The following is a 24,579-nucleotide window of genomic DNA, read 5'->3' as shown; positions in this document are numbered from 1 at the left end:
GACAGAAAAACCAAAGAATAGAAAAATTACTCAATATTATTCTAAAACCTGCAAAACCGTGTTTTTTTTTTGTAATTTTGTTTAGTTTTTTGGTAATTTTCTTCATTGGAGGCATTTTGTGTGTTTTTTTGTCTTCATTTTGTGTATTTTTTTGTTGTCATTTTGTTTATCATAAGAGGCCTTTTGTGTGGCTTTTATATCATTTTGCATATTTTTCCGTCTACTGTTTTTCAGTCATGTCAAATAAACTTCTTGAATTTTTATTTTTGAGGGACTTGTTTTGGGGGCCGCATTTGGCTCGGGGGCCACCAGTTGCCCGTGTCTGTGATAGATGCCACATTTTCATGAAAGAAGTCAATTGCTACATGACTACATGTGCTGCTATACAGTTTCTTTTTCCATGTTGGAGAACGAGCAACAATTAATTAATTAAATTAATTAATCAAATGTCTTTATTATTTTTGCATTTAAATGCCGAATACTTAATGGTAGGTCTCTAAATGCCATTTGAGATGTTTTGAAATACATTAAAAAAATTCCACTCATGTTGAATACACGTCAAATGAAAGGATCGAGATTCACTCTAATATGCAGCGCCATTTTAAATAACTTTTCTTAAGGTCTAAGTTCCCCCCTGTGGTTCTGGCCATGTGATCTGATCTCATCTGTTCAGAGATAAACTAGAAACTGTCGATGCAGTCTTCCTCTTTGGGATTACTTAATCGAGTTTTAATGAATAATGACGAGGACCAAAAACATTTGAAACATTCTGGGTCCTCCTCCCCCTCCAATCTTCTCCCTCCCCCTTCAACATCCCAAAATACAGCAGCAAACCTGTTGCACTCATGCAGGCAAAGATAGCTCACAAAGCAGAAACATCGGCAGCAGACACAGATGTACCACCAACAACTAGAACGGTAGCAGGAAACCTTTAGCCTTTATGCATTTGTTTGCTACATTGCCTTGCTTTAAAGACGTCATTGTGCATGTCTTTTGATTGACTTATAAGAAAAAAATAATCTTGTTTTGACCAGATGAGAGAAAAGGGAATGACCGTATGTGTGCTGAGAGAAGTTCTCCAAGGAGCTTGAGGAAACTTTCTTCAAGCGTAGACATCCTGTGGGACGTTTCTAATGAGATCTTGACATGGAAGCTTAAGAATCTTCATTTCGTTCAGTTTTACAAGTAAAGAGGTCAAGGGACCTGATCCACAGAGAAGTAGCAGGCTTTGTGCTCAGTAGTGACCAAACCAATACTTCACTGACTTGGACAAAGAGCTGGGCTGACCATGGATGAAGCTAAAGAGCGTGTTGAGGAGACTCTGGTTCAGTTTCAAACCATCTTGCAAGCTGCTGTCAGGGAAGTGCACGTTGATGTGAGTGCTTTCAAAAAGCGCATGGAGCAAAAGATCGAGGATCTTTGTGTGTCTAACGAACCTTTGGCTGAGGCGGTGACCAGACTGCAGGAAGAGAACCTGCAGCTCAGGGGAAAGCTGGAGGCCCTTAGCCGTCTGGTAGAGAAACTCGCAGGGATTCAGATAGACAAAAGTCCTCCTGAGGTGAAGGGGAAGACCGAGGCTCTAAGCGTAGAGAACGGGCATGTAAAGGTACTACCAAAGACCCAAGAGGACATCCGTTCAAGTCAGTCCTTTCCCACATCCTCTGAACCATCAGCGTTGAGTGGAGAATCAAGCCAATCAGCTGCTGATACCACCAACAACACACTAGCTTTTCCTCCGTGGAGAGCAAGAAGACATGCTGAGATTAATGTGAGTTATCTCTAAGTTTCCCTCTTTCCAACGTATACAAATGTAGAACAATCATGGTCGACGATCATGCCTGACATCACAGACTGTCCATACCACAAACCTTCTCATGGACTTCGGTTTATGGTTCTTCAAATTCTTTGGTTTACTGGTGATGCTACATTTTATGGACAGTCCGTGTTATCAGACAGACTTTTGTGAATGTTTACATGTATTAGATTTAGGGTTAGAGTTAGACCTTTTGCAATTCAATGGTTAACAGAATTATGCAATGGAAATTTTATCATCTGTTAATGTCTCAGAAGGTTCACGCAGAGCCCTGTGCACATACCAATGTTGGTGTCGAGTCCATGACATAGGTAACAGCTGCACATGCACTGAGAAACTACAATGAATATTCACGTGTGTGGAGTTCTTCCATTACTGCCACTCTTGATCTCAATAAAAGACCCATTATTGCTGATATTTAGGCCTAGATATGCTAGTTATCATATGAATCCAATCTGGACAACTCATCAGCCCGTCACTGAGTTGAAGTAGACAAAGTTGCACACGTCCGATATAGAATCGCATAGAAAGTGTTTGAAATGTTGAGCCAAGGCAATCCTACACTGCTCAGTAAAGACCTCTAAAGTGATACTCAACCCAACTGACAAATACAGCTCAGCTGAAAGACTATTACATGATGTAACCTTTACTAGTAAGAATTGGAGGCGATTCAGAAGCAGCATGTGTAATAAAAATTTTATTAAACACACACTTGTCGGCATGTTTGACAAAATGTGACACAGTGATTACTCAAGAAAGTGCTCCATTCATGCAGCTTTAACTGGTTTTACGAGGTAAAGGCATCCAATGGCCCATGTGATGTGATACCATATTATGCAAATACTGATTGCCTGATATGGTTTCACCATATAAAATAAGATTGCATGTGTTTACATAAATCTGTAGGATTATGGATAATTTAAGGATCAGATGTAAAATGCGTGTACAACTGTCTAAAGGAGGAGACCACCCCTCCATCGCATAATGATGTTTATATTATTATAATGCATAATGAACATTTATGCTTGGGCAACTAAAAGTTGATATTTTGTGAAGCAGAAGAGGCTGCTCAGAGAATGTATATGTATGCAAGTGGCCAGAAATTCAGTTTGGGACATCCAGAAGAGTCTGTATTCATGCAGTTGGCCTGTGGTGTTTTGGGAGATGTTTTTGTATTAAGCCAAAGTTCCATGACAATGCAGTACAGCTGTTTGTGTTCCAGGACAACTATGTTGAGCACCCCTCACTCACACCTGACCCTGTCCAACGTACTTTCCTTTCAGCCTCTTATCCAAGATAATGCTTTTAGGCCTCTCAAACATTAGGCAGAGGCCAACTGAGAGTCAATATAGTTCAACAATATGTGGTCACATGTTTCTGTGTTTTCCAGACTAACAGTATGACTCAACAGTATTCTAATGTAGCCTAGACACCGTCACGTTCTTCAATGTGTGGGGAAAAATAGCCCCTCAGTAGATTAGATGTGCTTGTGTTCAGAGCCTAGCAGATCTCCATGTGAGGTGATGGATCAGATGAGGGTTTCATGGAGAGGACCCCAGCTGAGATTTGAAGCTTCTGTTGTAATCTCACATGCCTTAATCTGCCAGGACACATATTTCATAGGAATAAACTGTAACGGCGATGGATTACCTGCCACTGTCATCAATAGGATGTAATGTTTTGTTGTAATAAGTCATTCTCTCAGTCAAATATGATATTCCTTTTCAAGTAATCCAAACACTATGAACGCAAAAAGTTATTTATTACAGCCTTCCCTGGTTCTACTCCTGGTTCTCTCTTTTAAAAGCATATCAAAAGGCACATGGACCAACATCGTTTTAGCGTCCATTGCAGGACTATTGATAAATCTAGTTCCACAGTCACTCAGGAATCCAGATTTCCAGCCAATCTGTGTCTCAAGTCTCCTAATGGAAAGTCCAATTACGTCCCTGTCAAGTGGAGAACCCCCATCCCAGTCCCTGAGAGGGAGAACCAGCTGTCCTGTAGAAACACACACCCTGCCAACATTCCTCTGTGCTGAAGTCATTTGGTGTTTTCACAACCATCAACCTTTGACTCTGATGTACAAGCCTCCAGAACAAGCATAGGTGTCAAAAATAATTACTTCAATATTAAATGTGTTTAAATAAATTGTCAGAAATCAGGAATAGAGGAGTAAGCCCAAACACAGACACACACTAAGTGAGGGTCTCAGCTAGGGTGGCCATAAAACCATCATTGCACTGATAGTTGGTCTCTTTAAAGCTACAGTATATCCGTCTTTGGGCGCAGCCTAAAGTCGGACACTCATTTGCCCTCCGAGAGACAATCCTGGTTTTCTATTGTGTACTATAAATACATAAATGGGCCTAAATAAAAATAAATCAATAAACTCTTTTTAATTTCTACTATGGGGAAATAAGATGTGACTGTAAGCAAGAAAACTATCAATACAGCAGCATTGACAGGAGAGTGAATGGCTTCAGAAGCTGCGATGCCGGGTTGGGTTGAGAGTTTCCAGATTTATCTGGCAATGCTGGGCAGACTGTGTCAGATTTAGTCAAATTTAGCAGTTCAGGGTTGATTTCCAATATGGCTGTGCTGGCAAAGGTTGTAAAATGATGACGACATCTGAGAAGAACCTTTGGGCTTGTTTAGGTGGAAACACTAATCCCCCTCTTCAACCTCGACTGACCGACATATACTGTAAGTAATCTATTTGGTGGTGCAAACCGATCGACTTACAAATTCAGAGAAGGAGCAGAAGAAAAATAAGTAGGGTAGGGGTATCCCCAGCCATAGGTAAATTGATTACAAGGGCCAGACAGCCAGGATATCATATCTGAAAACTGCTACCATGGGGCCAAAAGATCACTGTGGTGCTAATCTCCTGCCTGATGATGAGTTGACGGACTGGCCGCAGTGGCTCTATCGTGTGACTGCAAGGGACTGCGTTTGTGAGTGATGGGAGAGAGGCTGGCACGGTGTCTGACCCTTTAGGCTGATAAACTTAGGCACTGTTTGAACTGTTCAAGCCAACTCCCTGATTTCCAAAGCATCCATTTGGGGGCTATATCGGGAAGGAAGAAGAGTGCATCGGAAACTCTTGCAAAGAGTCAGGGACTGATTGCAAAATCTTAAATAGCCCTCACAGTAGGAAAAGCAGTTTGTTGGCAGCACCTGTCAATAAAGCAGACGCCGTCCAACAGTAGCAGCCAACAATCTTATTCAAACAGATTCACCAGCAAGGAAACAATGTCTGTCTCGACAACAACTGAAAAGTTCCAATTTGTAGGGAAAGTCTGATTAATAATCTAAGATTAATGCTGTAGGAGATTCTTACACTATTAACTACTTGTTTTATCAAATTCAGTGGCACAATGAGTTTTTGAGCACCTAAACTTGACGAATAAGGATGTTTTTATAAAAAAACGAATTAAATCTGGCATGGTAAAAATAAGAAAATTGCAGTTGGGTATTTCAGGAATCCTGATGAATGAGAATACATGTGAAGACACTGTTTAAAATAATGAACTGACATGTTATATATTACCTGTACTACCTGAACAGGGTACTGATGCAAAAGGGGAAAAAACTCTAAGCCAAGCTGCAGAAGATAATCACGAACTCAAAGGTATATCAGCGACTTGTCTTCTTTCATTCATGGTACCTGATGGGCTGAGCTCACTTCGATTATCTCTTCTCAGGAAACTCTTCAGTAGGACCCGAAAAGGCCCCGACTGAAGAAGTTTCAGCACCACAATCCCACCATTCTGTCATCGCCATCACTAAACCAGTAGCAGAGTCCTCCACCAGTTTGCCTGGTTAGTTAATTTTGAGCTTTTAATTAAATTCAAATTAATTAAATTCAACTTTATTTATATAGCAAAAATTACAACAAGAGTCATCTCAAAGCGTTATCAGAATAGAAAATTTGTAATACAAAGAAAAAAAAAAAACAACAAATCCACATGAACAAGCATCAGTGACAGTGAGAAGAAACGACTCCCTTTTAAAAGGAAGAAATCTTCAGCAGAACCAGGTTCACAGGTGACAGCCATCTGCTTCGACTGGTTGGAGTTAGTGGACAGAAGGAAGAGAACAGGATAGAGAGATAGAACATCAGTGTCCTAGACTAGTTTAGCTGTGAACCATTGATCAGGAACTGCCAGCTCCAGCTTCAAGACACCTGAAAGAGAAAAGAGAGAGAAAGGAGAGGAGAAGGCACAGACTGCAGAAAAACATGATACAGTATTAGCAGGTCTGTCTGGATGGTTTTGGGCTTTGTTCCTTGTGGTTAGGTTAACTCTTGTTTGAAAGGTGACAAATCTCTTCCCGTAGATTGGTAAACTAGCGTCGGCTCCATGGTCTGTAAATGCAATCGTTACAGATGAACCCATGTCCGCTCTAGTGGTTAGGTTAGCTCGAGCTCCTACCACAATATAACAGTGTCTGCCATGAAAGTCCACAAGTCATTGTGTTTTGTTCAAATTGACTAATACAGGTATTCAGTATTGTAATGTTGACTTGTGTGGACCTCAGGAAGAATAGTTATTACCTTTTGGTAGTGACTAATGGTGATCCAAATAAATAAAGTGATGTTTTTATGGATGTACAGTAAGGGAGTTTTGTATTTTTCAGTCCATGATGAACTAGCTCCATTACCCAAACCACATCTTCCTTTGACTGCGATAACAAAAGCCACCTCAGAGGCTCCACCTGGTCCTCAGTCTTCTGGGTTGGTTTCAACAGGGACAAAAATCATTTCACAAAAGCCCTCAGAGACATCTTTTAAAGGCGGTAAGCGGAAATGTTTTACACACACAGAAAATGTCATCTCTATTGTGGGCATTCAAATTCTTCTTTATATTCCCACATGCATGACTCTCTCTAGCCTCTATTGTTGTTGATGCTTTTCCAGTAGACCAGATGCAGCTGCCCCCTCAGGTAAGATATTTGAGTCAAAAACTTATTTTTTTTTTGTACTTTGTACTCCAACTTTTTCAGATGCCGAGGCACCTCAGCCTCATCTTCCCATCACTGCTTTGAAAACTAAACCCAGTTCGGAAGCTGCCCTTGCTGCCAAACCTGCTCAAACTCAGGCATCTAAAGCCTCTGGTTTTCCTACAGCAGGCGAAGTGGGGGAGTATCCTGTTTTACGAGGTCAGTCTTTTGCGGACAAATGACCAAACACCAATTGTTGTTGATTGTATATATCTTTAATTTCTACTTTTCTGACTAGGTATTAATGTTTTGTTGGGTTTAATGGTTTGTAAAGTTAGACTAGCTACAGCGTTTATTGGTTAAATAAAAAGTTGTGCTTATTTCTTGTTGGTTATTAGATGAGTTGTCATGTTTGGGTTCTTTTGTCGGTTGGGTTTAGATTAGTTCTTGTTTGGTTGGTTAGTCAAACTTGTTGTTTGCTGGTTGGTATGATTGGTTTTTTGTGTTCTTTGGGAGGTTGGTGGATAAGATTAGTTGGTTTAGTTAGTATCTGGTTGGTTTATTGATCTGTCAATTTTCTTTTTCTTTGTGTTGACAACCTTTTTCGTGCCACAGCAAATTTTTCACAATAAGAAAATGGTTACTAAATGACACATAGCAGCTAAATACAGTACAGCACATATATAGTGAGAATAATGTATAGAACAAGTGTAAACCTTGTCCTGCTTAGATGAGCTCAAAGCTAATACTCAGAATTAACAGTTTTATTGTTTCATTCATGTTCACTGGGTTTAAAAAAACAAAAACAAAAATGCTTTTCTTTCAATCAAACGGCAGTAGTTTGTAAACCAATGAGGAAAACCGTCCCTGAATGTTTGTCTCTGACTCAACCACATGGGTCACTTTTACCACCTAAATCAACTTCAGAACTTGCATAAATGAGCCACGAGTTTAATTTAGAGACCACTTGAGACACTCATTCTGAGTTTTTATTTATATTTTTGTGTCTTTACTGAGGTTTTACACCACAGATCGCTTGTATTAATCTTGTTCTTTCACACCATCACCCTAACCCATGACATGGTTCGCTCATGAATAGATACCGATAGCTGCTTGAATTTATTGGTGCTCTCTAATTTAGTTCATCAGTTTAAGTTCTTACTTTTCCTGTTCCTCTGTTTTGGATATGTGCCTATTATTTCTTTGTTGCATCTTTACGTATGCAGGTATGCCCGATTTAAAGGATCTTCGGGCCCAGGCTTCCCAGGGCTCGATAGGCTCACTGTCCAAGTCGTTGCCCCATCTTCCCCTAACAGCTGTGAGCAAAAGCAGCCCTGAGGCTCAAACTGCTCCTAAATCTGAGCCGAGTCCTTCTTCAGCAGCGACTCTTTCATCAGCAGAATCCCCGACAATGAAACAAGCTGAACCCCCTTACAAACACGGTACAGCAGTGTTTCAGATGATTTTTTAAACTGAGGTTGATGGAATTATTACAGGAAATATGAAACTTTGCGGTCTTTCTGCCTTCTTTAGACACAGTTGAACCCAAATCCTACTCGCCACATTCTGCCGTTAGCAAACCCGACACAGAAACTTCAGCACAAGTGACTCCCTCTCTGCCTTTAAGTATTTCAGTATCCCAGGATCCCACAGTGAAACCAGGGGAGTATCCCTTTAAACGAGGTGAGTGTAACCCAAGTCTTACTCTTTGATTCCCATAGTGTAGTTTTTTTCTAATCTTACGATAAGTCTTTGTCTCACATTGTCTCAGTCCCCATTCTCAAAACTCCCAGTCCCAGTCTAAAGAGGAGCGTGAGTTTTCCTCAGCCTGCAGGTACACAGCCACTAAACCTTGTTGAACCATCTTCTCTTGAATGTGTTCTTGCTCATATCATCTAACTTTGTATTTACAGAAAAATTGCTTCCATCCAAATCAATCATAAAATCTGGATTCTCCCCAAATGTGGAAAAGTAGGTTTGTCCACTCAGTCTATTTCATCACATTTTACTTATGCATCTCAAAGTATTTAAATAAAAAGCCCCATTGCTTTTCTTTCTGCATCACCTCAGGAAAGCCACCAAGCTTGGAGGAACTGAGTTTAAACAAGACCTGATGAAATCTCAAACTCTTCCCCGCTCCAATGGGGCTCAAGCCAAACGGGCAATGTTTGAGAGGATGAACTCTGAGCCAATGAAGTACTGAAACAGTAGCCGTCTGTATACTGACATATATTTCTGATCAGTAGCTTTTTAATAGGGAATAATTGTCTTCAACAGGCCAAAGGATTCAAAGCCAAAACTGAAACGCTCGCAGAGTTTTGGGGTTTCGAGTGCCAGTGGGATCAAGCAGATTCTGCTGGAGTGGTGTCGCTCTAAAACTATCGGCTATCAGGTAGGAGTTTACAGGGACTTTGTGCATATACATTCAAAAGAATTCACTTTAAATGTGTTTTTCTCATCAATTTGAATTACTTAAATTGCAACCAATGGGAAGCAGCCATTCTTTCTTTGATTTTCACTCTTTATATAAGTTTTTGTAGCTTTTCTTCATATTTTCTTTAATACTGTTTTTATTTCTTATTATGAACAACACCAGGATATGTGTTAAAATTTCAAACCCAGGATGCTTAGGAACCAATTCCCTAAAAGATTGAAATTTATATTTTTTTTTGATCGTTTTAATCTCCAGGGTGATATTATAGAAAAGATTGGGAACATATAGTGATTTCTTATTGCTTTTTTTTTTAATCTCCAGTTTGATATTATAATAAAGGTTTGTGGATATGTTTTTGACTCATTACAAAAACAATAATAAAACAGACATGATTGTATCTATGTTATTCATTTTTAATGAAAAAAGGAACTATACTGAGCTTGTTGGATCATTTCTTGTCTCTGCAGTAAAAGCTGATTGACATCGATTGACATTAGCAACATGCAACCTTATCTGCCCAGCCGGGACACTAATCATAGGTTTTTTAGACGCTGACTGTTTATCAAAAATGTTTTTTGCCAAGGAAAATAACATCTGAAAATAATATAAAATGCAAAACTATGCACAAAATTGCTCTAAAAACATACACAACAACAACAAAATGACATTCCTTAAACAAAACAAAAGAATGACAGAAAATACACAAATGCCCGATTTGCCATAAAAGTTGCGATTAAAAATTTTGGATCCAACAGGTATTTGGACTTTTCCTCCCGAGTCACCAACTTTCAAATAACCAAAATGAATGACTTTAGCTTAGGACACAAACAGCCCCGAAAGAAAACTTAAACCCTCCAAACGTACAACTCCATGCCAATTACGCGCAGTGTCCCAGTAGTATCTGGTAACATGATTGCAGCACAGAGAGTCCCAGACGCAGCCTCGAGGAAGAGCTATATTCATTTAATAGTCGAGCAGTGGAGTGTAATATTATATGTATCAAAGGCTCTCTGAGGCTAGTTTTCATCTGCATTCAGCGGAAAAGGAATATCATTTTACAGTGACGTGTCTTGTCACCTTCTCTTTAGAACATTGACATCCAGAACTTTTCATCCAGCTGGAGTGATGGCATGGCCTTCTGCGCCCTGGTCCATTCATTCTTTCCCCTGGAGTTCGATTACAACAATCTGAAGCCTTCACAACGCAAACAAAACATGGAGCTGGCCTTCACTACAGCAGAGTAAGTGAACCTGACTGAACCAAGAGAGGTTGTGAGGGAGGGGGTAACCTTTAAAAGCTGGGACAGGCATCTGCTGAAGTGATCAAAGAAGAGATGTTTGCTAGGCACTGGCACCCCGTGAACTTGAACCATGGCTTTTATCTGGGAAGGGCAGAAGACGAAGGTTTAAAGCAATTGTTCTGGTCATCCACCTCTGGAACTTAGTTTACCTGGTACATGATGCCAATGGTTGACCAAAGAGAGTTTAGAACGGGCTGGGTATAACGAAACAAGCTGAGAGACCAGCTTATTATGGTCTCTTTCTAAAACAAGCAAGAAGACATTTTAAAATTAATTGAAATTCAGTTTATTTCAACTATCTTTGCCACTCTAACCCCATGTGCAGATGTGCCCACACTTTTTCAACAAGCAGTTTAAATTTAAAACGGCCTGGTCATTGGGATCTACCATGGCAGATGAGCATCTGAAGATTAGAGTATTGTCTACGTAACATAGTAAGTTTAAGTGGAAAAATGGCAAATCTAACAAAACAATGAACACATAATCAACATCAAATGCAGAGCCAGATTATTTTAATGCTGGAGTATTATATCAAAGTTTGAACTGCAATTTGGCATGTTGGAAAAACGGAACCAAGTGTCCATGGGTTCTGTTCTGTTGTGTTCTACAAAGCACTGGTCGGAGGAGACGTGTACGTTTGATCAGAGCTCAACTGAGTTAGGTCTATTCGTTGCTTGTACAGGATTGGATTTTAATGCCTGCTGGTGTGAAACAGAGGCGCGATCAACATACAGGGAACTCCTGCTCAGATGGATTAATTCATGATGAATGGATGGATAAAACATAAATTACCTTCAGTGGATGATAATCTGCTACTAATACAGTATTTTATGAATGAGTGCATTTCCTTTTGTTTCTCACTCCTTTATCCGTTTTCTCTTTCAGGCAGCAGGCGGACTGTCTGCGTCTGATCGAGGTGGATGACATGTTGGAGATGGGGGACAAACCTGACCCCATGTGTGTGTTTACATATGTCCAGTCCCTGTACAACCACCTGAAGAAGTTCGAGTAACTCTGTATCAGAGCAGTTTACAAAGTCTACAGTTGCCATAGTGTTGTTTACACTTTGAATGTAAGAAGTGATTACGAGAAAAGTGCAGGTTTTACTTTTAATTTTGACCCTTGAAAATTGTATGATTGGTTAGAATTATAAATGTACACCAAATACAGTTTTATTCTAATGTGTGATGTGGTATGTTGTAAAGATTACCCATTGAATATAAAAAATAAAAAAAAACCATCAGTGGATATAGACAACAAACCTTTATAGATAAATATTTTGTGTTGTTTTGATTTTTGTTGTTTTTGTTTCACCTAACAGAAAATACAAATGTATATGCAGCAACATGTTGTATTTTGTATGTCATTTGGAAGAAGGGGCTTGTAAGTTTGGTAAGAGAGTAAATGCTGCTTCCTACTGGTAGAAACAAATATGGAAACACAATTTTATTTTTTATTCTAGAAATTAAGCATCCTCTTGTTTTGAAATATGATTAGACCTGTGTTTCCTCCAATTGACATAAAATTAAAAAAAAACCACACAAAAAACAGTGCAGTTTTATTCTAATGTGTGATGTGGTATGTTGTTCAGTAAGGATAATCCGGCATTGAATAAAAAAAGAAAGAAAGAAAGAAATCAGTGGATATAGACAACAAACTTTTATAGATGAATATTTTGTGGTGTTTTGATTTTTTTGTCTTTGTTTCACCTAACAGAAAATGTCATTGTCTGTGCAGCAACATGTTGTATTTTGTATGTATTTGGGAAGAATGGGCTTGTACGTTTGGTAAGAGAGAATATGCTGCTTCCTACTGGTAGAAACAAATATGGAAACACAATTTTAATTTCTTTTTTAATTCTAGAAATTAAGAAACAGCATCCTCTTGTTTTGAAATATGATTAGACCTGTTGTAAAATAAAAAAAGGGTATAACAGATCTGTTTACTTGTTTTATTTTGTCATTTTTAAGCCTAAAACTAGACTTATTTTGTATTACCTTGTGATTTATTTATTTTTAAATTTATTTTTATAGCAGCTTTTAAGAAATGCATTCATCGTCTGACTGGTTTGTTCCTGTCATGGTTCTGCTGGTATCTATCTCCAGCACTAAAAGAGCACTAGGCAGGGACACCCTGGATAGAGCGCCAGTCCATCACAGGACGGACAACAACCACTGACACTCTTATGAACAACAAGGACACTCTGATTAAGACTATTGATTAGACTTGAGTACCTTGAGAAAACCCAGACAAGCACAGAGAGAACATGCAAACTCCACACAGGATTTAAAAAACAATATTGTGAATGTTTTCTTCTTCTTCTTTTTTTTTTTTTTTTTTTTACCTCATATTGCTCAAACACCGTAAAAATGTATTGCTATGGGGCATATTACAAGTGTCTGCAATAAATACAATTGTGTGCGGTGATTTTTGTTTGTACTGGGAGTCTCCCATTGTATTTTCTCGAATTATACTCGTGTCATCAAAATAATGTCCCCAACATTTTGGCTGAATATTTGACTTTAGCACCTACTTTGCACTTTTGTACACCGCTTCATTTTCCCTCTCTTTTCTGCTCGGTAGAGTTCGGGTGTTTCCGGAGGACCGTGAACGCACCACTTCCCATTGACCAGGCATCCCTTCCGGTAGATGAGGTCAACTTTTCCCCAGATCCGCCATTTCAGTCCTGGAATTTCTTGTTGCATGTTACTTAGGATTATTTAAATACATCATTAAATAAATAATTAAATTATATGTTACTGGAGCTTTGTACTGTGGCAGTTAGCCCACATTCTCTCCTGTTTCTTTCTGGGAGCAGCAATAGTCGGAGGCTACGGCGAAGGCTCCTTCCTGCGGCGGAGCCACACAAAGTTTTGTATGAGTTGAGTCGAAGAGGAAAGGCCGCTAAGCCTCAGACAGGGGTTGTCTCACAGCCATGGCTGGTAACTTTGATGCCGAAGACCGTGCTAGCTGGTACTGGGGCAGGCTGAGCCGCCAGGAGTCGGTTTCCCTCCTTCAGGGACAGCGGCACGGAGTTTTCCTGGTGCGGGACTCCATCACCAGCCCCGGGGACTATGTGCTGTCCGTGTCCGAGAACTCCAAAGTATCCCATTATATCATCAACAGCACAAGTAACAACCAGCAAACTGGTCCAGGTATGACACGCTTTACTTAATTCACCTCACAAAATTACATGTGTCACTTTTTTTTAATGATAGTCTCCACTTTAAACTCGCCTTGTGAGTTTTTCAAACACGCCCCACTCTGTTAGCCAAACCAAACTTCCTTTAAAATCACTGTAATTTAACTAGAAATGAGCACATTTACAAATCAGACCCATCTATTCCCAGAGGCACACCGGGAATTATTACTTATTGATTAAAGGAACAAATCGGCATTGACATGAAACAAGTTAAAAATATCAAATCCTTAAGACTGTGTATTATATTTAAGTATATTCTCAGTCTGCACACGCCTCTAATTAAGACAAATACAGTCAAGCCAGTAAATAAATATTGTCACTTTAACCCCAAATTTTACAATTTATCTTTTTATTTTTTTAATTTTTTTAAAGGAATTGTTTAATTTCATGCTCTGTTTTTAAAGTGTGTGAATTCTGTTAAACTAGAAATCCTCATATTTCCCAAAATATGCCTAAAGATTAAGTTTCAGTCCTAGGGCGTATCCAGGGATTCCCCTTTGGAGTTTGCATGTTCTCCCATAGTTGTTACTCTGACTTGTTCTTCAATTCAGACTTAATGTATGTGACATCCCTTTTATTTATATATCTTAAATACTAAAGATGATTTAAAATATCTGCTTTGTTTTATGTACGAATGGATTTGTTTTTAATTCATAGTAACATGTTATTGTTAAAGCAGGTTACAGGTTTCATAAAACACTTCAAATTGGTTTTTTAAAAGTAAATGAGTTTGTATTGGAATGAATTTTAGGAAAGCAGCTCATTCAGAAGGTTCTCAGATATAATTTAATTGAAGGTTACACTTATTTTCGATGGAACTATTCCAATATTCTGAATGTATTGCTTGATATGAAATGTGTGTGAAGGCTTTTGTTTGCACAATGACTTTATTGAAAGCAAATAATCCCTTTTGCTTCAGGCCACCGCACTATAAAAGACAACGCATTTCTACTTCCTGCTGAGGATTTGGGTGGCGGCCCACTTGTGTTTAGTGGTCCTTTTTGTGGTAGTGTGGTGGCCTGCACTGGGCATGCTTTAAATCCATAATGGGCAGGTTTTTCTAACCTAGCAGTGAGATAACTGGTCAGTTTGGCGTGTCAGGAATGTCTGTGAAGCAGATTTCTCTCAATGATCTGCCCCTCAGCTTTTATGACTGTTGCATAACTCCTGTCTTTCCTGCGTTGGGGAACTTAGATCCTCTCCATGCTCTCGTAAATCAATGTCAGTCTGTTAAGAAGAACCACAATATCTCCCTGTAAGACTCGACATTGTGTTCAGAAGTTCTGGGTTGTGTATTTGTAAAAGCAGCCACTGCCAGCCAGGCTGAAGACTTGAAAAGTTGTTAGGCATTTGTAAACTAAGAAGTGAACCTGCACTAACTGACTAAAAACATGCTTGGAAATGGAAATGTAAGATGACTGACAGTTCAAAAGGGGCTCCTACAAATCGTAACTTGCTGTATCTCAATAGAAGTGAAAGCCTCCACTTACCTGCCTTATGGGGAGTTTTTATTATATAGTAATAATGTAAACTATGATGGTTACACTCCCGTTAAACTGATTAATCAAAAAAAAGGCCTTAATTGTCATTAAAATGTCTTAAATCAATGTTTGAAAAGTCTTAAATTTTAACACAATTTTGATTTTATGATTGTTATTAGTCTCACATTTCAAAATAAATGGTAACATTATTATTCTTTTAAGTGAAAGTGTCTATTTGTACGGCTGCCGTACGGACAACCCCCGATGCTATTGGTACGGTTACCGAAGCACATGTACATAGCATCTTATGGTTAGTTGGGTTATAACCCAATATCGCAACAATTTTTAGGTTTAGGTTTAATCTTAGTCACATGACCTAAACTGGCCAAATAGAGGCGCTGCGTACGGATAGAATGTCGGTATATTGATACGACAACCGTACGGATAGCCACTGCCTTTTTAAATGTATAATTTACCGTAACATCGCGCAATCACGACAGCGGAACCAACTATAAAACATTGACGTTGTTGCAGCGGTACTGGAAAATTGTCTGTCCAACAAACAATTTTCTTAATGGTTTTTATTTTTTGTATTTTTGTTGTTTTATAGATTTCTGGCTATTTTTGTCATCATCGTGTGTGTTTTTGAAGTGATTTTGATTGTTTTAGTCTGGTTTTTTTAGTGTGTATTTTACTGTCATTTTGTGTGTTTACTTTGGGGGGGGTCAGTTGCACGTCTGCACTAGACACTGGAAATAAATGTACCCTAAACCTATGTAATTTATTAAAATTAATTGATGTGGCTTTTTTTTTAGTTGTCCCCCCACCAAAAAAAAGAAAAAAAAAGTGTATATGAAATGAATTGCAGGAAAAGTGACTTTTTATAATAGATAACTGTATCAGCATCATATGTGTAAAATATTCATGTTTTACTCTCATTTTTTTAAACATGCAACATTTAAAAATTGTGAAGGGTGATGAATCTACTTTATATTTTATGTCTTGCTGAATTTTTCCAGGTTTGGCTCCACCTCGATTTCGGATTGGAGATCAGGAGTTTGAGATGCTTCCCGGTTTGCTGGAGTTTTATAAAATCCACTATTTGGACACGACTACGCTCATAGAGCCTTTGAGTAAGGCCAGGAACACGGGCTTCATCAGCTCTGCCACTGCAGGTGTTCCTCAGCAGTCCGACGAGGCCGAGTTTGTCCGAGCTTTGTTTGACTTTCCCGGTAATGACGAGGAGGACCTTCCCTTCCGTTCGGGCGACATCTTGCGGGTGCTGGAGAAACCGGAGGAGCAATGGTGGAACGCCACCAACCAGGACGGGCGAGTAGGGATGATCCCTGTACCCTATGTGGAGAAGTACCGGCCTTCCTCACCCACAGCTGCAGGTATGGGGGCCCCTGCCGTGGGGACTGGACAGGGGGGCCCTGTTGCTGGAATAGCAGGTACCACAGACGGAACTGGGGCTCCTCAGACTAACCCTTTGGGGGACCCGGGCCAGTACGCCCAGCCTGTCGTCAACACCCAGCTTCCCAACCTGCAGAATGGGCCCGTGTACGCCCGGGCCATTCAGAAGAGGGTTCCCAATGCCTACGATAAGACGGCGCTGGCTCTGGAGGTAAGGGCCCCTCTTACATCCACGTTCACTAGTCTGTGCCAGTCTAGATTGTCTTTATTTCTGTAGAAGCTTACTCATGCATGTGAGCAAATACACAAAGTGTCTTTGCAAATGCTGGCTGACATGAGAAAATGAACAGTAAGGATAGACACAGATCTCATACAATGGTCCCACTGTGTGCACACACTGGTCCTTTAGATTAATTGCTAGTGTGGTGCAATGTGTATTCATTACTAGAATTTATGAAGACAGTGCTTTAGTTGGACCAGAGAAACAAACTGTGCTACATAAAACGACTACAATCACTGACTTTTGGTCAGTTTGATAATGTAGTGTCTCTTTAACATGGCAATTACAATTTTTAACTTTAACTTGTACTGATTTGTTTAGTGTTTAGAAGACCTTACATTACAGTTTAACTCTGTGCCCTTGTATAACAACATAATAACTGCTGCTTCCCCTCTTTTTTGGATCTGGTGGCGTGTTTCATTATGCAGTGGATACAGAAGTCAACAGGTTTAGCTGATATAATTATGGAAATCATTATATATTATTTAGAAGGTGAACTCCATCATATCACGTCATAGAATGTCAGATTTTGAGCAAGAATTGACGTTTTCATCTCTGACTACACGACAAATTGCTTGTAAATGTGTGAAATATTACCAAAATATGCATGTGAGAGTATATTTTAGGAAGTAAATTTAATATTTTCCGTACGTTTTCGACGATGACTGATAATAAGGGGCTGTAAGTCACTTTACTTGGACCTCATGGGAAAATGTAAATTGAACAAAAACTCAGGAGTGTCACACACATGCTGTTTAAAATTGTGTTAGGACAATGGTTATCTGTTACTGGTCTGACTTTTTTTAAGTATTGTTATTTTTGTTGCATGACAGAATACTTCATGAAGATGAATTCATACTTCTCTGCCAGTTGTGACAAAAATCCAGTTTTATGTTAAAATATACATTAGTTAAAAACCCTAAGTAAAGTCTTGATTTTAACTTGCTTTAACTGTTGGAACACCCAGTGTAAGAAGCATGTGGAGCAAATGGTGACAATTGTCACTTTCATGTGTTGGAATTAGCAGCTAATGATCTCAACACTCACTGGAATGGGGCTGTGCCGTCAGACAAATAAACAACGCAAAAAGTTGCTAAGAACAAGTTTTTGTGATTTTTTTTTTTTTTTACATGTTGAGAAATAATCTCTTGTGTTAAACAATGTATTAAACTAAATATTTAATCACAAAATCAGCTATGTAGTGGCAGTTGAGCTGTTAAAACAAGATTCATTAAAGAATTGTGGTGTATAGTTACTGGTATTCACTCAAACTGAGCCAGGTCGTTGCTCTGCAGCTATAAACTAAAGGAGGTGGGTCAATGAATGTCTTGATTGATGTAGTATCGATGGCTTTTATTGTTTCGTGGTGGATTATCTAGAGCGGAAAGAGGAAGTGGATCTGTGTGCTTCAAAGTGACTTCCTGTCAATCTCTCATCCTCTCACAGGTGGGTGACATGGTTAAAGTGACCAAGATCAACGTGAACGGCCAATGGGAGGGCGAGTGCAAAGGCAAACGCGGTCATTTCCCCTTCACCCATGTTCGACTGTTGGAGCAGCATCACCCGGACGACGAGAGCTGAGAGGCACAACATCCAGTTAGAGGAAAGCTTAGCACACAAGTTGACACTACAACATGTAACGTGGCCACTTTTCCAGCACAAACTTCTTCTACGTTGTGGTTGACGTCTCTGATGCCATTTTGATGGACATGGAAGAGTTTACACTGAGGTTTGACTGATATCGGTTTGCTCGCACTCAGCCAGCTGTGAACACAAATGTCCTTATAAGCATTCCTTAGATTGATATTTATATATGGATCAGATATGGGCAACTTGTATCACAGTGGGGGCCACAAAAATGTGACTGTTACTGAATCAAGGGTCACTTGTCATAAATCATGTCATCGTTTAGAATACTGACCAATCAGAGCATACAACAGCAGCTTTTGGGTGTAGTTTTGAGTCATTTTGTGTATTTATTCTTGTCGCAAGTGTATTTTCGTCATTTAAGTATTTTTTTTGTCACTTTGTGTATTTTGGTGGGTTTTTTTGTGTATTGTTTTCTGTATTTCTGTCGTTGCTTTGTGTATTTGTATTGTTTTGTGTAGTTTTTGAGTCAGTTTGTGTGTTTTGTTGTCACCTGAAGTGTTTCTGTTGTCGCTTTGTTTTTGTTGTGGTTATTTTAGGGCTGGGCGATATGGATCAAAACTCATATTTCCATATTTTTTCTCAAAATAGCAATGTACGTTGTAAATCTTGATTATTTTAATTCACATTAGGTCTGACAAGAAAGACAATTCAGGGTTAAATTTGCTGATGCAAAATGCCACACACACATTTATTAACAAACAGTTGCACAAAATGTGCCACTTTTGGCTTTTTCTCCCATAAAGGACAGCATGTGTGAGTGAAACTGTGCTTTTTAATGCTGTTCTGAGAACAAAAACAAAATAAGCTATATAATATATATACAGTATATCGATAAAGGCGAAATTGTAATTTTCTCTATCGTCAAATTAGGAAACTCGCTATATCTTGAATCAGGATGTATCGCCCAGCTCTTGGTTATTTTGTGTATTGGTGGTGTTTTTTGTGCTTTTTCAGTCATTTTGTGTTTATATGAAACTGCAGTTATTAATTTACTCATAATTCACTGCAGCTGTGCAATCAGTATGAAACACTTTTTGTTTTTGTTTGACTGATTAATTTCGACTCCAAGCCTGAAACCGAGCCTCGGCTACGTGTGCATGTTTGATGAAAGACATCTAAGAGAGAGTTTTAAAAAGTGATCAATGAGACGCCATATACCGATATCAGTCCACCTGTGTTCTTATACCTCAGCTGCATTTTTTTAAACCAGCCGCACATGCTCACTGCAGCCTGTCACTCACCCATGGCTTTTTTTTTTTTTTCTCACGACGGGGAAGGGAAGCGAAACGATGCCTGCAGACAAGAATCCAAACCCTCGATGGATGTGACTGTGAGAATGCGATGCCTTTGTCCTGATTTCTCAAAAAAAGTGGAAACTATGACGATTGACTTATTTTATACGTACACACGCTGTGCATGCTAACACTGTCAGCCTTATTTCTTTTTCTGTTTGACCTTTTCACACTGAAAGGCCGGGTTGGGGTCAATTACATTTTTAAATAACAATTATATCTCCAATTATTCATGTTCAATGAAAACTCTATTAGGATTACAATTACCAGCATTTTTTCCAATTACAATTAGATTTAAATTTGTTTTTTTCCTCTGAATGTCAATTACAATTACGTTCTCAATGACTAAAGTTCAGTTACGATTAGTCACAATTACTGAGCCTATAAACATAACTTTCCTCTTCTGTTAGCTTTCTATTAGCATCTCTTATGATAACTGGTCAGTTTGACCCATGTCTTAAATCAGCTGTAAAATACACAAAAATTATATCAATCATCTAATTTGTTTTTCATATCTTTGTTACCTTGTTTGGTTTCCTACTCACTGAAAATATTGGTATTAATGTTTTTGGTGTGGGCGTCTGAGCCTTAATTTCATTTTTTCAAATAAGCCTCAATGGAACTAACCGGTACACTTGATATAAAACATATATAATTAATTGTTAACTACGCATGTGTAAGCCATAGAACTGTAATTGCGTTTATTTACATTGTAAATGACAGTTTTTATAGAATGTTCATAGGGCTTCACAATTAATCAAATTTTAATCGTGATCACAATTTTGGTTGCCATGATTAAATAAACCTGATCGTTGTTAATATTTACATTTAAAAGTGTATTGATTCAGTTAGTCTTTGGTATATTTTGAATTCTTTGGTTAATTTAATTTAAAAACTTTTTTTTTACTATAATTCTTGTTTAAAGCTTATTTTTCCACTGTAAACTGTACACATATTGTTTAAAACACCAGTTTAGTTTTTTTTTTTACTTAGTTTTTATTTGCAATTTACAACAGACAAACAACTTATAAATGTATCAAAATAAAAAAAACTAAATACAATAATTTAACACAAAAACATTTTTTAACCAAATATGATAAATAATTGTGATTAAAATCATGATTACAAATATTGATTAAAGCAATTGTGATTATCAGTTTTGGCCATAATCGTGGAGCCCTAAATGTTCATTTTAATTTCAAACTAATTTATCTGAACTCAATTACGATTGTTTTTCCAACTATGGTTACAGTTATAATTATATCATTATTGTAATTAATTACCAATTACAATTGTAATTAACTCCAACCCTGCTGAAAGGAAAGCTTTCTGTTCCTATTGTTGATATGTTGTGACCCTCATCCATAAAGGAAGAAAATGCTCCTCCCACTAGAGCAAAGCCTCAGACAGTTGGACCAGAGAGCAGAAACATGATAGGTTTACATCTTCACACTAAATAGACCAAAATCCTAACATTCTAAAGTTGAACAACTTATAGATATCATGTCACTACTTCTTGTTACCTGGTTTCAGATACGCCCTGTGGGATATGTCTTTTATTACAAAGATTTGTTTTTGCTGTTCAAGTTTAAATGATTTGAGTAAAGTTTGTATTACACTTCTTAGATTGTAGTAAATGTAGGTATTTAAAATTTCCAGAAATGTTCACATTAATGATGAAAAAGTTTACATTTGGGTAGGTTAAAAAAAAAAAACACCTCTGATACTGTGTATTTGAAGATGGTTTATTCTCAGGTATTCAAGGCGGAGTTTGTATTAGGGGTGTCCCGATCCAATATCGGATATCAATCCGATATCAGCCAGTTCATTTTTTATTTAGTTTATTCAATTGTAGAAGTCTGTAGATATTATGTTGAAGGTTAAAAATTATGTAACCAATTGGTTAATAATAAATGGGTGAGTTTCTCATACCTACTGTTGCTGACTATTGTTCTCTGTTTGAGTAACATCACTAGATCTAACATTCCACACTTCAAAATAAGTAATTATTTTTTTTTTTATTAAAAAGTAATAACAGTATGTATGATTCATGCTGATAACGGTATCGGCCGACACGCAAGGCTGCAATATCGGAAATGAAAAAGTAGTATCGGGACATCCCTAGTCTGTATGATCTGGTTAAGGAAAATTTACCTATAATGGATTAGTATTAAAAATGCATAGTTTTCCACTACTAGAAGGAAAAGCATGTATTTAAACTTAATTTATGCTTTAAAGGATGCCTCTTTAAACATCAAAGGGATCAAAGTGTTAACCAGTATACAGTCCACAGTTCAACCAGTCTATCCTGAAGTATTGAAAACATACAAATGACTAGAAACCTTTTTTTTTTTTTTTTTTAACGAAAGTAGTATTCCATACTTCAGTAATAACTTTCTCACAAACTCTGAATTATTTTTGGGAAAAGTAAACTTGACAATGGCATTTTAAGACTTTCAAACATGTGGTTTTAAATGAGCTTGTTAGTTTATACATTGTTGCACTGAATGTAATGTTAGATGACAGCAATTATTTGAAGTTTATTGCTTTCAAACCCTTGACAAATTCAAAATCATGGGTTGTTTTGTGTCGTCTGTGTAGAGAGTTGGAGCAAGGAAGCTAGCGGAGGACTTCACACGTGGACATGATGCCTAAACATGAAATAATTTGGTTTCTGAACTCCCTTCAGGGCACTCAAAACGACACTGACCTCCTGTCATCTTATTGTCACAAGACAAAATTGGTGCGATGACAAATCTTATTGAAAATGTGTTTTTTTTTACCTTAAGTGGCTTAAAAAAAGATTGTTGGTTTGAGTTTGTCAAAGTGTGTCTGAGGATTTCTCCAAGCTTACTCAGCAGAAACCGGCTGGGGATACGTCAATGGAAGTCATGTACACGCCTTAAGTTTACATTAAAAAATAAATAAGAAAATTCCAACTTTTAAAAATGTTAAAATATTTTTACACCTCAAATTATTGCCTTCTGTTTGGTCTCATCTTTGTTAATCCTCACACTTTAAAATAAATGCTACTTTAGCATGTATGGCTAAGGAGACTTTTCATATCCAGCTTAGTGTCAGTGCATGACTGTAGGTAGCAACAGTTCAATTAATTTTAATGTGAAGTGCAAGAAAAAGTTTTTGAACTATTGAAAAAGAACAAAATTCTCCATCAGATCACTTTGGAGTGTGTTTTTGGTCTGTAGAAAATAGATTTTTGGATGTTATTGTGAATGACTACACATGCAGACAAGTTCCTTGGAAATTTTACTGTTTGTCAAATTTTGATCTTTTTTTTTTTTTTAAAAAAAAAAAAAAAAAACAGGGTATTTGTGCAATGTGCACAGATTCAAGGCTCATCATGAACAAAAGAAAAACAACAATTCTGCCTCAAGTTGGTCAAAAGTCTACAGTTGCCTGTTTATTTCCCCCGTTTTCCAAAAGGCCACTTACAATACTATATATGCACCTTATTTCCTAATAATACCAAATTTTGTTTGTTTGGTTTACACAGTGTGACTTTTTCTTGTTTTTGTGCCATTTTACACAAACTTAAAGAGGCCCAAAAAATGCTTCCCCCCATTTTTTTTTTTTTTAAAAGACTGAACAATGTGTCAAAAGTGTAATAAAAAATTGTATTTTGAAGTTGAAAGGCTCTTTTTTAAACCTAGTATGTAATGTGCCGAATAAACAAAGTCAAATAAAGTATGCATGTGTGAAGTTTCTGTGAAGTTGTTGGAGGTGGAAAATCGCAAAGTTTCTCATAATAATAAAACAAGTCAATCTTAATGCATAAATGTTCACATTTTACTCCAATTTTTATTTCTGATTTGAGTAATTGATTTCATCACAATTTTGATTTTTTTTTTTCTTTAAAAGTGAGCAAAAAAATCTTTTTAAAAAATAATTTATCAACCTTTTTTTTTTTGTTTTAACAAATGGTTAGTACTTTGATGGGAGACCACTGAAAATTCCAGCAAGGTAAAGTGCTTTGAATGTCTATGAAAGGCACTATAAATCCAATGCATTAATATGATCAAATTGAGAAAATAATGTATTTTGCAAGTGTGCCCTGGTTGCATTATTTATTGCACTATTCACAAAAATAAACAATCATATTTTCAAAGAATTATCTAGAAAACAAGTAATCAATAAATGAAACAATCGTGTTAATCAGAATAAGTAATTTTCCTGTTTTTTGAGTTTTTTTTTTTTTACTCTAAAAAGTATTTTCCCCCTTAAATAACATTTTATTATCCTACAAAGCAACTTATTTAAGAAAAATATCCCATCCATTTAGAGAAACTGGATTTTTAAAGTGATTTTAAACTTGATTTGCTGATTTTGTTTTTAAAAATATTTAGTATAACCTTAAATAAAATAATGTTTAGGATTTATTTACAATAAAATAAGCAAGCAAAACCACTTTTTTTTTTAAGTCATTACTAATAATAGTATTTTATGTGAAGGCCCATTTCCGCCGGTAGAAAAAGAACAAGGATAGTAAAATAATAAGTAATAATCATGAGATAATAAGTCATAATTATTAGAAAAGACATTATTTCATACTTTCTTATCTTATACCAGTTCCGTACAATCTGTTCACGAGTTAGTCTGGAAACGAATTGACGTGTAACACCGTCTGGAGGCGGGGTCGGAAGGGAGGAGGAGCGGAGATGTGCGTGGCTTTCCCGGATGGAGTAGCTCCGCCATCTTTACGCCAGTGCTACCGGTGGTTCTTGGGCTCAGCGGAGGAACGGTACCGTTACT

The 24,579-nt window shown here is 37.6% G+C and overlaps 3 protein-coding genes across 6 annotated transcripts in view; 2 read left to right on the top strand and 1 right to left on the bottom strand.

The window, feature by feature from the left end:
* The first annotated feature begins 771 nt into the window (after positions 1-771).
* LOC114475422 (smoothelin-like protein 1) lies at positions 772-12,426 on the top strand. Of its 3 annotated transcripts, none has more exons than XM_028466190.1 (14): positions 772-917; positions 1,035-1,768; positions 5,384-5,447; positions 5,521-5,637; positions 6,455-6,613; positions 6,821-6,976; positions 7,984-8,199; positions 8,291-8,440; positions 8,529-8,591; positions 8,671-8,728; positions 8,828-8,953; positions 9,035-9,149; positions 10,280-10,431; positions 11,377-12,426. In XM_028466190.1, the coding sequence occupies exons 2-14, from the start codon at positions 1,289-1,291 to the stop codon at positions 11,501-11,503; spliced, it is 1,983 nt and encodes a 660-aa protein (XP_028321991.1). In that variant the 5' UTR covers positions 772-917; positions 1,035-1,288; the 3' UTR covers positions 11,504-12,426. The 3 variants fall into 3 exon arrangements, with proteins under 3 accessions (XP_028321991.1, XP_028321990.1, XP_028321992.1); XM_028466189.1 differs by having other exon boundaries at positions 8,273-8,440; XM_028466191.1 differs by lacking the exons at positions 10,280-10,431; positions 11,377-12,426 and adding an exon at positions 9,589-9,687 and having other exon boundaries at positions 8,273-8,440; positions 9,035-9,209.
* Positions 12,427-12,576: 150 nt separating this feature from the next.
* Positions 12,577-18,980, top strand: LOC114475424 (adapter molecule crk-like). Of its 2 annotated transcripts, XM_028466193.1 has the most exons (4): positions 13,074-13,145; positions 13,310-13,646; positions 16,194-16,798; positions 18,314-18,980. In XM_028466193.1, exons 2-4 carry the CDS (start codon positions 13,427-13,429, stop codon positions 18,446-18,448), a joined length of 960 nt encoding a protein of 319 aa, XP_028321994.1. In that variant the 5' UTR covers positions 13,074-13,145; positions 13,310-13,426; the 3' UTR covers positions 18,449-18,980. The 2 variants fall into 2 exon arrangements, with proteins under 2 accessions (XP_028321993.1, XP_028321994.1); XM_028466192.1 differs by having other exon boundaries at positions 12,577-13,646.
* A 5,438-nt stretch (positions 18,981-24,418) lies between these two features.
* The window catches only part of ppm1e (protein phosphatase, Mg2+/Mn2+ dependent, 1E), a 36,371-nt gene continuing 36,210 nt past the window's right edge, over positions 24,419-24,579 (bottom strand). The window contains exon 9 of the mRNA XM_028467290.1: positions 24,419-24,535. Coding sequence (XP_028323091.1) covers positions 24,419-24,535 — 117 coding nt within the window. The remainder of the gene's footprint in view (positions 24,536-24,579) is intronic.

Source organism: Gouania willdenowi, chromosome 14 (assembly GCF_900634775.1).
Source record: "Gouania willdenowi chromosome 14, fGouWil2.1, whole genome shotgun sequence".
Classification (NCBI taxonomy): Eukaryota; Metazoa; Chordata; class Actinopteri; order Blenniiformes; family Gobiesocidae; genus Gouania; species Gouania willdenowi.
Note: the sequence above shows the minus strand (reverse complement) of the source record. Positions and strands in the feature narration are given on the sequence as shown.

Coding starts and splice junctions, on each gene's coding strand:
- LOC114475424 (XM_028466192.1), top strand. CDS start 13,427: ATGGCTGGTAACTTTGATGCCGAAGACCGTGCTAGCTGGTACTGGGGC. Junction 13,647..16,193: donor CAACCAGCAAACTGGTCCAG/GTATGACACGCT, acceptor GAATTTTTCCAG/GTTTGGCTCCACCTCGATTT. Junction 16,799..18,313: donor AGACGGCGCTGGCTCTGGAG/GTAAGGGCCCCT, acceptor ATCCTCTCACAG/GTGGGTGACATGGTTAAAGT.
- LOC114475422 (XM_028466189.1), top strand. CDS start 1,289: ATGGATGAAGCTAAAGAGCGTGTTGAGGAGACTCTGGTTCAGTTTCAA. Junction 1,769..5,383: donor GAAGACATGCTGAGATTAAT/GTGAGTTATCTC, acceptor CTACCTGAACAG/GGTACTGATGCAAAAGGGGA. Junction 5,638..6,454: donor GTCCTCCACCAGTTTGCCTG/GTTAGTTAATTT, acceptor TGTATTTTTCAG/TCCATGATGAACTAGCTCCA.